We start from the raw sequence: 15,130 nt of genomic DNA, 5'->3' as shown, positions 1-15,130 counted from the left end.
ACTGTTACGCAAATTTCTATTTCCCGCCAAAATGTAGAATACCTCCTCCAATACCAAGTTCTCCTGATACTAAGTTTCATGTTTGCGCAACTTTTTAAACCCCCCGCCAAAAGTGAGAATACCTCTTGCAATATTATGTTCTCCTAATACTAAACCTCGCGTTTGCGTACAAGTTTTAAATTTCCCGCCAAAACTGGGGATACCTCCTTCAATATTATGTTCTCCTGTTACTAAGCCTTACTTTTGCGCACAAATTTTAAATTTCCCGCCAAAACTGGGGATACCTCCTTCAATATTATGTTCTCCTGTTACTAAGCCTTACTTTTGCGCACACATTTTAAATTTCCCGCCAAAACTAGGAATACCTCCTTCAGCATTATGTTCTCCTGTTACTAAGTTTCATTTTTGTGCACAAATTTATATTTCCTGCCAAAATTTAGAATACCAGAATTTCAGAGCCATCTACTAGTATATCTATGAACTAAAATTCGTCAGACCTAGTGGGCTTTCTATCAACTGAACTTGTGAACTATTATCCGAGAAAGACTTTGTGGTGCCATCTAGTAGACACACATATGCGTCGTCTGTAATAACATCATAGGCGTCGTCTCTAAGAAATTGTTAAGTGCAAAAGCGTCATCTTCGTATGAATTTCCAATAAAAGAAACATTTAGACCGAATTTCAACTATGTATTTATTTCCTTTTTTACTCTCCTATATCTCTCATTTTTTTCTCGATACATTAAAACTGATATAATTTATGCAGATGTATTCCAATTTCCGAATCTTGTAAATGAAACGCTATTATTTGACATATTTTTTAGACCATTGAATGTATACATTTATCGTTACATTGTTTGCTGAATAATAATGAAATAAATAAGTACGAATTACGCCTTCTTCGTAAATATGTAAGCAAAAAATGTACACATATAAAAAAGGGCGAGTAATGTCTTAACCTCAAACATTATTAACATTTAATGATAAAAATGTAGCCTTAGATATCTCGAAAGTTCAGTTTATGATGATGTAATAGTTTATCATGACCGGAAGGGATCGTAAGGAAATTCTAGTTTACATGTACAGTTATTCTTTAAAGCTTTTGAGGTAATCTAACAAACCATGTGCAATTATTTAGGTTTCTCTATTGCTTTCGCAGAATGACAACTATTTGTTTGCGCATTTGACACACAAAAAGTTATAGTTTCGATACTTGTTGCTGTGAATGTAATAGATGGCAAATATAAACGACCTGAAAGCGATATGGAGGAAAGCAGATGCAGTGACCTTTGACGTCGACTCTACCGTCATAAGAGAAGAAGGAATCGATGAACTAGCAAAATTTTGTGGAAAGGGAGATGAGGTCACTGCATTGTAAGATTCGTTTTCTTTTGTTTTTTATTAAATTAAGAATTTTAAGTGTTCTCAAATTGCAATTGTTCTAATTTTTCTTACATGAAAGTAATTGTAAATACTTTTAGAACGAAGCAGGCAATGCAAGGATGTGTAACATTTCAACAATCTTTGACGGAAAGATTGAATATCATAAACCCATCTATCACACAAGTTAAGCAACTCCTGTTGTTGCACCCATCTAATCTTTCATCTGGAATTGAGTAGGAAATTATTCTGATCGATAAAGAATTATTGCAACCTGATTTTCATTGTTTTCTCTAAAATTTCTTACCAAAATTTCAGAGCTCTGATAAAGGCCCTACACTCTCGCCAAAAGAAAGTGTTTCTAATATCCGGTGGCTTTCGTTGTTTAATAGAACCAGTTGCCATATCCCTTGACATTCCATTAGAAAATGTATTTTCAAACAGACTTAAATTCTATTTCACTGGTTATTATCCATTTGTACCTGATTTCTATTAATTTAATTTGTTATAACTAAATATTTTATGAACATATTTATAGGAGAATATGCAGGATTTGATGAAAAACAGCTCACTGCAAAAAGCGGTGGAAAAGCAAAAGTAATTCAGCATTTGAAGAAAGAAAAAGGATTTGAAACTATAGTTCATGTTGGAGATGGTGCAACTGATTTAGAAACCATTTCAGTAGCAGAACTATTTATAGGTATAACTTGATTATATTGTATTCTAACAAATTGTACATAAAGAAATATATTTATTTATATTTATGTAACATTATTTTTGTTACAGGATATGGAGGGAATATTGTCAGAGACAGTGTCAAATTGGGTGCTCCTTGGTTTGTTACCAATTTTGAGGAGCTTATAAATGCATTATAATTATAATTGACATAGAATTTATGAAATTCTAGCAATGATTAGTGAATGTTTTTAAACAATTTTATAATGCATATTTTTTTAAATATTCCATAATATATTAAACTTTCAAGTTATTACATTGTCTTATAATTTATTTCACTCATAATCCAAGTAAACACAAGAAACTTTAAGAGTGTTTATTTACATAGATTCCTATAGAACATACGTAACTCTATACAAAATGCAATGTCAAAAGGTCTTCTAAACATGACATTAATTGTAGGATAAAACTGACATTTCTACATATCTATAAAGAGAATTTTTGTACACATACACATACATACGGGTTATATGCAACCTGTGTTCTATAAAACAAAATTTGAGCCGAAAGTCACAGCGCATTTGGTTGGCCACAAATTACGCTCTCTGGCTTCGATACTTGAAACCGTGAGGATTACCGAACTCGGAAAATATGCTTTAAATGTTATTATTCACCACGCGGTTTCACTTTTGAATAGTTAATGAGTAACTATTTTTTGCCTTTCCTGTTTTTTCTTATGCATCCATTCTTGTATTCTACGTTGCAATTCACTATCAGGTTTGACCATATCCATAGTGAGAAAAGATCTATTGAATGGATCTGTTTGATCACTCAATAAATGCCTAAAATGTACGAAGGAGTAACACAACACAGCTGAATGTGTTTCTTTAACCACAAAATGACTGTTAATAATTATGAAGAATATTTACCTTGCAATAGTTTGACGATCAATAGTTATTTTAGAAGATGGTAAAATAACAGGATCTGTCATTAAAGTAGACATAATAGGATCAAGAAACTCATCGGGAGCATCGAGTAAAATTTCGTCCTCTTCTTTCTTGTGACTTGCAGCCGCTTCTACACTTTCTACGAATGAAAACAACTCCCTCCAGATATTATCTGCTCCAATACGAACTGAAAAGTCAGTTAAACTATCTTAATGTATGGCTCTAACAATATTACTAGTATTAATCATGTAGAAAAGCTTACCGAGGACGAGGAAAGTGTCCGTAAATAGTTCAGGACTATATGACCGACCGTCTTGGGAGACAGCGAGCACAAAGGATTCCATTTGACCGAGATTAATGTAGATTTGACATATATTCACTACTAAATTTGCTGGATTGAATGCATATTCTTTTTTATCGTTGACCTAAAGTCGAGTTAACTTATCAAAAGGCTTTGTAAAACTAAATCTATTTCAAAACCACTTAATTGTATGTACTTTATACCTTTAGATTTTTTTTATTTGGTCCAACTAACTGAAGTAGTAAATAATTAAGCATTGAAGCAATACGATCCACCATTGTTGGATGACAAAAGATAGTTTTTATCTCTGTAGTTAACGTTTTTAACATATCTATAGTCTTTCCGCCCAAAATATTATCAAATCGAGCTATCATACCAAGCCGTAGAAGGTAACCATTTTGTTGGTCACGTTCATGTTGCGATAATTTCTTCCATTCGTCACTTTCTCTTCAGATTACATAATACATACATTAAAACGTTTTATTGTACTTATGTAACTCTTATTAAATATGTTAATTAAATACCTTGTTTGAAGTAGTTGCCTTAACTGAGCCATATTTGAAAGAGCTTCGTCTAATAAAAAGATAGCATCATTCATTAAAAGATTTATAAAACGCAAAAATAGTGGTGGCTGAGCTGCTTCCATGTTAGCCTCTGCTTCTGCAGCTAGAGAACTATAAGATAAATGTTTAAGCCATTAAGTATTCAGTTGTATTATGACTGTTTATATCGTCTAACGTTTTACTTACATAAAATTATTACGATGTTCGGGAAGTTTCCATAAATATTTCATGACAACGTACATAGGACGTCGGTAATTAAACTTTTGTTCAAACTGTACACTTTCCCCAGTCATTTCAATGCTTACAAATACTTTAAGTAAATTGGCGACTATCTAAATTATGAAACAGAACTTTATAAAAGGTGAAAAATATTTAAGAAATTCAATAACAATTACATACATGTTGCCTATGCGGATGTGTAATAAATAATTGTTCTCTGTGGAATGTTTCTAAATTTGATATTATGGGGTTCATGGTTTCATCAGCTGTAGGTAAAAGAGCTTCTAAACCCTCTGCCAATCGGGCACGCAAGTGGGGATTATATAATCGTTTTTGAGACTCCATCAGCACTATGATCTGACACAACATGCGCAATCATTTTACCAAATTTTCATTCAACTTCAATTTTGTTATGCGTATTTTTAGCGTACCTCTGTTAACACTGGTACTAAAAACGACGAGCCTTGTTCTTCGAAAACATTTGGATTTAGACGACGTAAAAAGCATATAAATCTAATAGTGTTCTCCACAACAAACTCAGGAATGCATCTAAAAAATAGTGTTTCGTTAAACGTGAAAATTAACAACATAATTAAAAAGTACAATTTTTAAATAATACCTTAGAGTATCTGGAACAGTTTCTGGAAAAGGAAATGTCACTGGTTTCTGTTTCTTTGGAGCATAATCATTCTCTTCTTCATCAACTTTTACATCATTTAAATATATCTGTACTAACCAAAATGCTGATGTCGCGTGAAACCTTGCTAGTAATTTTAACATCTCTGGAGCTAAAAGACTCGCTCTTAAGGATAAATAGCTAAAATTTAAAAAACAAATATTTCAGGACAATGATATATGATCTAATTATTTAGTAAAAGATGTATTGCATAACAAATATTTCTATTCTGTTTTTAAAATCAACAAGCATATACTTAGTCATTTCATCCTCCATGAACAGAGTCATTACTTCTACTACTTCCGAGCTTTCACCACTTTGCGCATCCTGATGTGCTCTTTGCATTCTTGCAAAGTTTTGACTAGTTCTAAAATTTTAATAATTGTTTTGTTACAAACACTAATTTATGTAATGTACAGCGAAACCATTATGCCAAAAAGTATAAACCTTAAAAGCTTGTCTAACACTACTCTGTAGCCAAGATCCAAAGCTCTATGTGTTAAGAAAAAACATTCCGTGGTGAATCCAAATGATTTTGCGACTGGACGAACATCATTGTCTGATGTTGGTATTAAACATGTCTCTGAAGACATTCCTTTCAAATGTATGACATGATTCGAATCTTCATTTTCATTTACCTGAAAAATAGAAAATTATTGTATTTCTTAAAATTGAAGGAATAAACTTGATTACTATATTTTTTTAAAATGCACTTACTTCTGCAGCACAATAAGTCGGATCTATTCTAAGCGCTTTTGCTTCACTATTTTCACTGCAAAATGGTTGACAAAGATGCAATAACACATTTCCCAGGTTTAACATAAAACCATCAGAAACACACGATGCTCTGATGAAACTGACATCATTCTGGGTGTTCCATATTTTTCCTCTACTTGCATTTAGATGAAGACAATTGCCTATCCACTCTAGCGTCAAATGACGAACATCCGATGAGCATTTTAACAATAAATGAAAAACTTTATGCAGTGAATCACTCAATGCATCCAGAGCAGTCCAAATGTTGCCCTCAATAATAGTATTGGACTACAGTGACAAATATAAGTGTTAATCTATATGTACTAGTCAGTGTACGATCAATATTCTGGCAATATTATTTTGTCAGACTGCTTACCTGTTCTAATGGTTTCTCAAAAAAATAATATGGTTCTTCTAATGTTTTTGGTAAACAGCTTAAACTAAGAATTGCCCCTAATAATGTATCTGCAAAGGCTCTACCCTCATTATTCTTAGGAGTACTATATTGGATTAACAATTTGGCTAAAGGTTCTATTGAAGCAAACAAAGTCAATATGGTAAACCAATATTGACGAAAAAAGAGAAGGTTGCTTTGTGCTGCTTGTACATGAATTACATAAAGAATAGGGGTAAAAGATGCAGCAATTACATCATCAGCATTTTCTTCATTTTTCGCTTGCAATTCATTCACAATACCATTAGTAAAAGATACTAGTTCTGGCTTTAGTCTACCCTCTTCCATACATAATGTAATAAATTGATTGTGAATCTGAAGAAAATGTACTTAATATATTTTCCTAGCGTTGCAACCCTTAAATGTTGCACCATATATGCCTGCATGTACATACATACCTCTTGTCCTTCGAATAAGTCAGGTTCTTGTAATGCAACACCTGCATTTTGCAATATAATTTGTTGCATTTTATTGACAATATCACTGAGTTCTAATTTCTTCTGATGTACTTGTAATCGACGATAACACTCAAACAAATAAAATATTGCTTGTTTTTCTAGTGTATGCGAATCACACTGTACTGGTTTGGAATCGCTGACAAGTGTCAATTTAGACTCAAGGTCAGGAAGCATTAATCGTTCGAAAACTGCTTGTTCCATTGAGTCAACATCAATTAATACCAGTTTACGATTTTGGTGTTCGTTTGTCACCGTAACCTGTAATGTTATCCCAAATATGTCACCGAGAAGACGATTAACCTCACTGTCAGTTTTGCGATTCTCGGAATCTTCAAAGTCTGTGGATCCTTGAATATCGGGAACGCTTTTATCTTCAAGTTCAGTAATGTAATTGACTTTATCATTATTATTAATAAGAATTTGATTTTGGGATGAGAATGACACGGCATCGTCGATAGTTGAGAACAATCCTGCAAAAGGATTGTTCTTTACGTTGTCACACATAGCTCTCCTGCTAAAAGACGATGACAGCTCGTATCAATATACAAATTATCTGAAAATAAATCGTCGACGATTATTTTTCAAACTGAAAGATAGTATGAAAAAAAAACAAATTTTTATGGTTACTCTATATTACTCTGTCTCATTCCATTCACGGACCTTGTATACAAAGTATGTGAAGTATACTACCTCAGCAAGCATAAACAGACTGATCATCTTATAGAAACCGTGTATGTATCAGGCCACCGCTATCATATTTAGTTTCAATTCCCACCACTAATAGCGCTGCAATCTCGTTCTGTTCTCAATCGATAAACGAACAAATTTAATAAAAATGTATATTAGATGAAAAATCTGCTTTATATTTTGTCTATGGTACAGACAATTTATACGTCCGCGCATTATTTTCATCATTGATATCAAAATTATACTTTTCGCTCTTATCAAAAATGGTTAACCTTAGAATAGGATATTTTTAAATATGCTAGAAGGATATTTGGCACTGAAGTTGAATAAAAACCGAGATATATTTGAATCAAATATGCTTAAAAAATGTTGCACATTAATATCAATGTTTTCAATCTAAGGAATAGCACAGGTAATAACAAATTTATTTGCGCGATAGGAGGTTGTAGGAAAAGGTCTTCAGGTATGCAATAAAAACAAGTAAAAATGCTGGAAAATTGTAGTAAACTTATTCACATACACATACTTAGATTTTTTGTGTTGAAAGGGGCAAATGTGAATGTAAGAATGAGGCGAAATTGTGATAACTCGATTAAGATTAAAGATGAAAGAGAGAAAGGACAAAAGAAGTCTTTGGTTCCAGACCCGCTAGTTAGACTCATCAAGAAATGTCTATTTAACAGGTCCCACAATATTCTAATTATATCAAAAGATACACTAATTAACTATCAAGCAATAACTATCGAGAATTTACAATTTAAAACCCTTCCAGCGTTTGGTGGAGTCGCTAGAACATCGAGAGAGGTGCTGCGCTCTACTTACCGATTGCAATCTCTTATCAGAATCGATAAACGGTACACCAGATGAGCACAAGGGTAGTTGGTCCAAGGAAGGCACCTACCTTGGTAGTAGAGATATCTAGCCTGTGGGTGGCGGTGTTCAAGCGCGCTGTACCGCGGCGATCAAAAAATTCGGAGAGCAGTTGGTCTCGAACCGTCACGGGTCGTCACAACCCGCCTCGATAAGTCTAAACTTGTAAACGATCGTAATGAAATTGTCTGTTATCTCCAAGATTTCGGCCCGAATAGCCATGAAATGAAAATAAGCGAAAACACAAGAAACGGAGTGTTGTCTACGGGCGCGTAAAACTGATAGTCCGCTGATGGGAAGCTCGCGATGCAGCTTTGTACCATGGCTATTCATTTTATAATTTCGTTGCTTGTAATCCACTGTGCTGTTCTGGCATGGGCTCAAGAGCCAGATGAAATAGAAAACCAGAACTCCTTCTGTGGACCGTTTCCTCCTATCGTCTTGGAACCAAATAAGATGACTAGATTCCCAAATGGAACTTTAGTACACAATAAATTGATGTACCCAGTTGGGACTTACCAAGTCTTCGGGAATGAAACCCTCGGCTGCATGTGTAAGCTACGAGCTTGTCTGAGAAAATGCTGCCGACGAAACGAGATCCTAGGAGCAGGTGATCGACCAAATTGCACTCGTTTATCTGACGGTATATCTGGACATGATTTGGTTCTCAAGAGCAGCCAACTCGCCCCAGAGATCCAAAGGTACACACACATAGGTGAGCTGTTCATGGTGGTGGAGAACATGAGATGTTTAGAGAATTCGTCCAAGTACATGCTTGAACCAGAACAGTACGCCGAAGATGCGTTCGAGCTTCAGAAAAACGGCACACTTAAAACCTCTACAAGTATGTTCCATGCTTGGGGTTACTGTTTCGACTGGAAGGAGTCTTTCAAGAAGATAGGCGTTCTGGTGTGCGTGTCTGCGGACCGTTCTGCGTCTAGCGAGGACCCAGAAAAGCATCAAGAATCTTACAAGATCGGTATCATAATCTCGATCCCATTCTTCCTCGTCACATTTCTGGTGTACGCGATCATTCCGGAGCTGAGGAACCTGTATGGAAAAACCTTAATGTGTTACGTTGCCTGTCTTATCCTTGCCTACACCTTCCTCATATTGGCCAAGCTGTTCTACTTTGCGTTCAGCTTTTGTTCTGCAATAGGTAAGCTTCACATTTATAATTTTTGCTTCTTGTTTCTCTTTGTAATCTCCTCTTATTCTTTCTGTCTTTTGAAATTGTTGACTTTCCCGCGCTAGGAAGATTGATACAAGGATAATGGAATAAGATAGGTGACTACAAGTTTGCCATGCTACGTTGAAGTTTCAGGCAAACGAAGTACTTCACCATTATTAAACATAATTTCTCAAATAACGTGGTATTTACGGTATCTATAATCATGGAAATGTTTATAGGTCATAGCATAAATTGGAAGGAGGAGATACCGGTTTTATACGATAAATGGATGACAGGAATAGTTTGGAATGCTTATAATCAGTGTTGTGTCGTTCGGCTATGCAAGAGAATAACTACTTGTTCCGTCGCTTCATCGCATGGTTCACAGTCGAATATTTCTTCTCGTTCTTAACGCCACCCGTCGTGTAACGGTTTCGCTTCTTATCAATATATTGTCGTTCATTCAATCACAAGTATTTGGTGTGTGTAGTAGTTGATGAATGGTTTCGTTTCTTCTCCTTCGAGCGGAGATTCATCGATGATTGTTGACTGAAAGCAGCGTTGGAAAAATACACAGAAAGTAACGATTTGAAGAGGAAGGAAAATCATTATCCATGCAAACATGTGTCATTTCTTTCTTACTACGTTGGTAAAGTACGATGGAGTAGTGTGAATCAGAAAATTGCGATTCTCCTGTAACGTGAATTGTGTTCGACATCTACATCAGAATGATGTAAAATGTTTAGTCGCTGTATTATAGTACAAGATTCATGTCGCAGAATACTGTGAAAATCTTGCTGAAAATTGATACAAATATGTTAGTTGCAAGAACATGATAATTACTCGTTCAAACATTACATCCTTCTGAGTTTGCTGTTAGTTTTGTGTTTTAAATGTGTTCGAAAAGTTTTCTTCCCGACAAAATAGTTTTGAAGTTGAGATTTTTATTTAGCGTGGGAATCTCCTAATCATATTCGTCAATTACGTGTTTCTAATGCCTGCAGGCATTCAAGTCGAAGCTTGTGTTAGCCGTTTAAACTTCTATACGCGTCCTAATGCTCAAAGGTAATCGGTTACTTATCTACAGTAATATATTTCTGCCAGGAAAGTCATTCCACATCGATTTATTCGGTTCGAAGCTAAAATAATGCAAAATACCTTGTGACAAAGTAACGTGCTTATCATTTTCCTTTAAAACACCGATTAGACTTACTCTGCGTCGTGTCAACGTGTGTAGAAGTCGATTGGAACTCCAATCTCCGTGAAAATTGAAATCGAAGCATAAATACTTTTCTAATTACGTCTTCACTATCTCTCTAAAAGATTGTTAACATATATCTTTTGTTCCCTCGCTTTCTTCACAGTACAAGCAGAGAAAGAGAAATGGATCACGCAACGACCATATATCGCAGACAACATTGTTATTTTTCTAAAATTGCTGCTTAAAGTCGGCGAAACAGAGGAGAGGGAAAAAGAAATATAGAGACACGGCAAACGTGTGGAAGAATCATACACAAATTAATTACTAGATGAAGATAAACGAAAAAGAATAGAAGGGCGTATTCAGCTATATTAAGTGTTCAGTCGTGTTTCCGTGCGGTAGTGATAATGCTTGCGGTCACGATAGATCCGGACAACTCGCGATAAATGCAGTTCGTTCACGGGAACGCACCTACCAAGATGTTCGGCGTTGTTTGGTGTCGACAAACGGTCTTCACGATTTGGCTGTTATCGGCTTTATCCATATTCGCGATAAATATCCATTCGTCTTCGCCTCCATCGAACGATTACACAGAAGATGACAGCTTTTCTAAAAATTTCTTCAGCGATGAAGTAGAAAATGAAATCCCGACGCCTATCCACCTGTGTTGCCCGCACGGGATGGGGATGTTGAACAGTGAATCACGCAAATGCTTTAAGACGAACAACACCTTTCGACTTCCGCCTCTTTATCATTCAAAGAGTCACAAGTTGTTGACAAAACGTCCTATTCCTGATCAAGTCAAAATTATTAATTTCAACTGGAGCGAGGAAGATTATTGCGAGAAGAGAGGTCAATACGAGCTTTCACCAAGTACGACACCCGAGGATGCATTCATACTTCTCACGAATGGCTCTATTTACCTATACAATCTGATCCAGCTGGTCAATGAGAAATACTGTTTTAGCATCAACAAGAATGGCTCGTATATTGTGCGTGTCTGTTTTCCTCCAGAGGAAGACGTAGAGGATCAATCACGGTACGCCATTCCTGTTGGGATGATAGTGTCAGTACCCTTCCTCTTTGTTACATTTCTCGTCTATTCGGTGATACCTGATCTGAAGAATATGCATGGACATACACTTCGTGGATACGTCGGTTCTCTGATGATCGCATATATAGTACTCGCATCTGTACAGATTACACCACCGGACAATATTTCTGATGGCCTCTGCATTGCATTGGGTACCCTTTTTTTAGTCAACACTCGTCAGTATTTAATAAAATCAAACATCAACTTGTCTACGTTTTTCTTTCACAGAATATCTTTGAAGATATAATATTAACGCTGTGGACAAAATGTGAACACGTTATGCTAATATATACTTTCTCTGTTACAGCTATAATCATCTATTTCTCATTCCTGGCGAGCTTCTTCTGGTTAAATGTTATGTGCTTCGATATTTGGTGGACGTTTGGGTAAGCGAATATTCTTTTTTCTTTCACCTACACTGCTTAATCTTTGACGTTTCGTTCTCGGTATGAACGCTTTGAAAATGCCATTATTGTTATCCTACACGAACAAGGGAAATTTGAGAATTGACAAACACCGAGGAAAATTGATCACGATATAACGCGAATTAATATCCGGTTCGTGACGGCACGTGTATACTTCGCAAACATTCTTAAATTAATTTCGATCGGTCTACTGAACGAACGACTCTCTTCGAGTACCATTACTTTGACGCGTAAACGCGATCATAATGTCTCCACTCGTCTCCTCTCTTCTACGATTTGGGGTGAGGCGACGAGTGACACAAGGATCTGCCTTTAATTCATTTCCATTAAGAGACACTCACGTGGATCGATGAGAGTTATTGCCTACGTCTCGACGTAATTTCGATTCTGTTGAGGGACTTCGGAATAATAAGGGCAGACAGGGCAGATGGACGTCATTCAATCCTTCGAGTACTATGACGCATAAATACGTTTAACTACGCTGAATAGCGTCAAAGGAAAATAGCCTCATAAAAATATTCAGGACGAACCTGCTCTCAAGATTGAACGCAACGAGTTTTTACCTCGACAGACTGTTGTAAAAGTTCGAGATCTACTTATGTATCTATAGAACGCCAGGTGTACAGCAAACAAATCGTGACGTATCGTCTAAACAAATCTCGAATGCCGAGAATTGGTCTCTCCCAGAGCTGACGCCAACCCCGACGTCGATATTATCCACCTATATTGAGAGAGCTGCAAAAAGAATCGTGGAGAAACATTGTGAGACGAAAACAAAATCTTTTGTTCGGAAGTAGTTGCATATTGGAATTATCTACTTACAAGAATTTCAGTTTGCTACTTATCGATTGTTTTACCGAATATTTCATTATTCATTAACTCAGGCTTTTTTGTTTACACATGTATACTGCAACGTTCCCGATTTCTCGGTATTTTTATATAGTTCGTCAAGATCGCGTGAGAATGTTACACGAGAATAATGATGTGTCCACGACGCATGATATCCTATACTCGAGTTAATAAGATGTTATCGTCCCAACCGTGCCTGCGACTCGCCAAGCCCATTTTTTCATATAAATAAGTAGATAAATGACTGAGCGAGTGCCACATGAGCGAGGGTGTGACCATGTCCCCTGTCCCTCATTGAGATAGTTGGCTCGCAAAAAGCAAAAAAAAGTGAGAGCACCAATAGAAGTTAAATGACGACAGAATTGCACAAAAAAGTTTAATATTTCCCTTGATTCTGTTAGACTAAATAAAATTCTTGCTATTCCAAGTCGCGTTGCGTTTATGATTCACAAACGCCGAGACAAAACGTTGAAGTGGCTTCGCAGAAAACGCGTCTCTCGCCTAAAATGTTCTACAGCGTTACAACATTCCACTTGGTTTTTGTGATTTGGTATGTACGCACCGGAAATGCGATGCGTCATCTAAAACCACAGTTGCCTTGGGAGTTGGTCCGTGTAACGTGAATAGAATCTAGGAAGAGCGAAAGCTGAGAAAATGCGACCCTCTGATGAGTTTCCTTTCTTTTAATGGAATGATCATTTTCAGAGGCTTCAGATCGCTGCAGGGCAGCGTGAAACAAAGAGAACGCAAAAAATTTCTAATATACTCGATCTATGCTTGGGGTTGCGCGTCTCTCCTTACTGGAGTGTGTATGATCATGGATTTTCTTCCCCAAATTCCGAATTCCTTTATTCGACCCGGATTTGGAAATCGAAGCTGTTGGATTACCAGTAATTTTTGTATATACAAATGCATTTGCAACTTAAACCAAAAGATGAAGCATTAACACTTTACTTGTAACGTAATTACAGCGCGAATGGCAACCGCTATATATTTTTACGCACCTATGGGAGTTACTGTCATCTGCAACATATGTCTTTTCATCTCAACGGCTATTAAAATCATGCAACATAAAAAGGACACGGCCCATCATCTCAAAGGCGTAGATAGTAAGCGCCATGACGACAACAAACAATGGTTAATTCCTTTTGACTCGTTATTAATAATTAATTACTTCCATCTCCTGTATTCTTCATAACTAACACTAAACTCTGAAGATTACACAGAAAATATGTCGAAAATATTTCGTTAATATCGTGGAATTAATTATCTTTGATTAAAATGCGACGAGATCGGCACTCTTACTATACGCTTATGATGGCTAAACTATTTTTGGACCTTCTCATACTACGGATAAAACCGACACTTTCCCATGCTTTGATTTGTTTTCGTAATGACGGGTTCTTCTAAAGTAGCAAATACATCCGCAGTGAACAGTTACCCGTATGGTCGCACGTTTCGTTTTTCGGACAACTTGCGATTAGTCTGTATCATATAAAAACACGTTTCCTTTATACTGAACATATGTACGATACAGAAACCCACAAAATTAGAAAATATGTGCAGCATAATTACTTACTTAATATCTATGAGTTTTGAATTCGATGTATTTTCTTTATGTAATCTCAGTTTTTTTCTAAATCAAACGTACTTCTTGAATAAAGTTGGCATAGACTTTTAACTTCTCGTTAAGTTGGGATTTTTGAAGAACGATCGGGAAATTAATTGCTTGCAATTAGCAGTGTAGAATGATTTCAATTTCTCATCTTGTTTACCTTCCCCCACTCTACACACATTACTAGACATATGAAAACTAATTAGTATCATCTTACACTTCTGATATATTATGAAAATTATATATAGATATTCATTACGCAGGTTCAACTTGTATTTGAAGTTATTCATCGTAATGGGCATCAACTGGTCAATGGAGATAATATCATTTCTATTCCACGATTCACCACCGTACATTTGGTATTTTACTGATTTGGCGAATACCTTGCAAGGAGTAATCATCTTCCTCATTTTCGTTTGGAAAGATAAAATCAAACAACTTCTTCTGAAGAGGCTTGGCTGTCAAGGGCGCAATTTTCTCTCGAGGAATTCGACTCGTAGCGCTTACCACAGTTCAGCTTCTCGTACCTGTACAACGTCTGCGGCACCGCTACAAGAAAAAATCAACCCTTACACGAGTGAAACTCTTCGTACCGTTAAACCAGTTGTCGACCATGATTCTACTTAATGCGTCCTCTGTCCAATTAATGTACGGATCTGCTTTGTGGATTTTTCTCTCCCAAAATATTGCCGCATGATTCAGGCGCTCATGAAAATCCTCTGGTCATCAAAATGAAATAATTACAACATTAATAACATAAATTTGCGTTTACGTTTACGTGGGGATTATT

At 36.1% G+C, this 15,130-nt stretch overlaps 3 protein-coding genes across 5 annotated transcripts; 2 read left to right on the top strand and 1 right to left on the bottom strand.

Annotated features, from left to right (window-relative positions):
* The first annotated feature begins 802 nt into the window (after positions 1-802).
* Aay (phosphoserine phosphatase) lies at positions 803-2,371 on the top strand. Of its 2 annotated transcripts, none has more exons than XM_076389618.1 (6): positions 803-911; positions 1,235-1,374; positions 1,482-1,616; positions 1,699-1,844; positions 1,919-2,080; positions 2,167-2,371. In XM_076389618.1, exons 2-6 carry the CDS (start codon positions 1,235-1,237, stop codon positions 2,253-2,255), a joined length of 672 nt encoding a protein of 223 aa, XP_076245733.1. In that variant the 5' UTR covers positions 803-911; the 3' UTR covers positions 2,256-2,371. The 2 variants fall into 2 exon arrangements, with proteins under 2 accessions (XP_076245733.1, XP_076245724.1); XM_076389609.1 differs by lacking the exon at positions 803-911 and adding an exon at positions 1,069-1,107.
* Positions 2,329-7,331, bottom strand: Ube4a (Ubiquitination factor E4A). Its single transcript, XM_076389546.1, has 15 exons — positions 7,090-7,331; positions 6,370-6,982; positions 5,894-6,286; positions 5,479-5,805; positions 5,209-5,399; positions 5,018-5,128; positions 4,705-4,902; positions 4,517-4,634; positions 4,266-4,442; positions 4,053-4,198; positions 3,828-3,977; positions 3,507-3,750; positions 3,265-3,427; positions 2,985-3,189; positions 2,329-2,897 (listed from the first exon to the last, which is right to left on the bottom strand). The coding sequence occupies exons 2-15, from the start codon at positions 6,931-6,933 to the stop codon at positions 2,753-2,755; spliced, it is 3,132 nt and encodes a 1,043-aa protein (XP_076245661.1). The 5' UTR covers positions 6,934-6,982; positions 7,090-7,331; the 3' UTR covers positions 2,329-2,752.
* Positions 7,332-8,528: 1,197 nt separating this feature from the next.
* On the top strand, positions 8,529-14,967 carry LOC143186132 (G-protein coupled receptor Mth2). 2 transcript variants are annotated; one of them, XM_076389587.1, is made up of 5 exons: positions 8,529-9,145; positions 11,759-11,837; positions 13,431-13,615; positions 13,697-13,862; positions 14,604-14,967. In XM_076389587.1, the coding sequence occupies exons 1-5, from the start codon at positions 8,536-8,538 to the stop codon at positions 14,965-14,967; spliced, it is 1,404 nt and encodes a 467-aa protein (XP_076245702.1). In that variant the 5' UTR covers positions 8,529-8,535. The 2 variants fall into 2 exon arrangements, with proteins under 2 accessions (XP_076245702.1, XP_076245711.1); XM_076389596.1 differs by lacking the exon at positions 8,529-9,145 and adding an exon at positions 10,985-11,603.
* The last annotated feature ends 163 nt before the right edge of the window (positions 14,968-15,130 follow it).

The sequence above is a fragment of the Calliopsis andreniformis genome, chromosome 2 (genome assembly GCF_051401765.1).
Source record: "Calliopsis andreniformis isolate RMS-2024a chromosome 2, iyCalAndr_principal, whole genome shotgun sequence".
NCBI lineage: Eukaryota > Metazoa > Arthropoda > Insecta > Hymenoptera > Andrenidae > Calliopsis > Calliopsis andreniformis.
The sequence above is the reverse complement of the archived record's forward strand: the minus strand, read 5'-3'. Positions and strand labels throughout refer to the sequence as shown.

What these genes read in the sequence shown, in the direction of transcription:
- LOC143186132 (XM_076389587.1), top strand. Translation starts at nt 8,536, where the DNA reads ATGTGTAAGCTACGAGCTTGTCTGAGAAAATGCTGCCGACGAAACGAG. An exon ending in GATATTTGGTGGACGTTTGG is followed by an intron (nt 11,838 to 13,430) that starts GTAAGCGAATAT and finishes GATCATTTTCAG; the next exon opens with AGGCTTCAGATCGCTGCAGG. An exon ending in TCGAAGCTGTTGGATTACCA is followed by an intron (nt 13,616 to 13,696) that starts GTAATTTTTGTA and finishes ACGTAATTACAG; the next exon opens with CGCGAATGGCAACCGCTATA.
- Aay (XM_076389618.1), top strand. Translation starts at nt 1,235, where the DNA reads ATGGCAAATATAAACGACCTGAAAGCGATATGGAGGAAAGCAGATGCA. An exon ending in GGAGATGAGGTCACTGCATT is followed by an intron (nt 1,375 to 1,481) that starts GTAAGATTCGTT and finishes AAATACTTTTAG; the next exon opens with AACGAAGCAGGCAATGCAAG. An exon ending in AGTAGCAGAACTATTTATAG is followed by an intron (nt 2,081 to 2,166) that starts GTATAACTTGAT and finishes TTTTTGTTACAG; the next exon opens with GATATGGAGGGAATATTGTC.
- Ube4a (XM_076389546.1), bottom strand. Translation starts at nt 6,933, where the DNA reads ATGTGTGACAACGTAAAGAACAATCCTTTTGCAGGATTGTTCTCAACT. An exon ending in GTGTTAGACAAGCTTTTAAG is followed by an intron (nt 5,129 to 5,208) that starts GTTTATACTTTT and finishes TTAAAATTTTAG; the next exon opens with AACTAGTCAAAACTTTGCAA. An exon ending in TAGTACCAGTGTTAACAGAG is followed by an intron (nt 4,443 to 4,516) that starts GTACGCTAAAAA and finishes ATGTTGTGTCAG; the next exon opens with ATCATAGTGCTGATGGAGTC.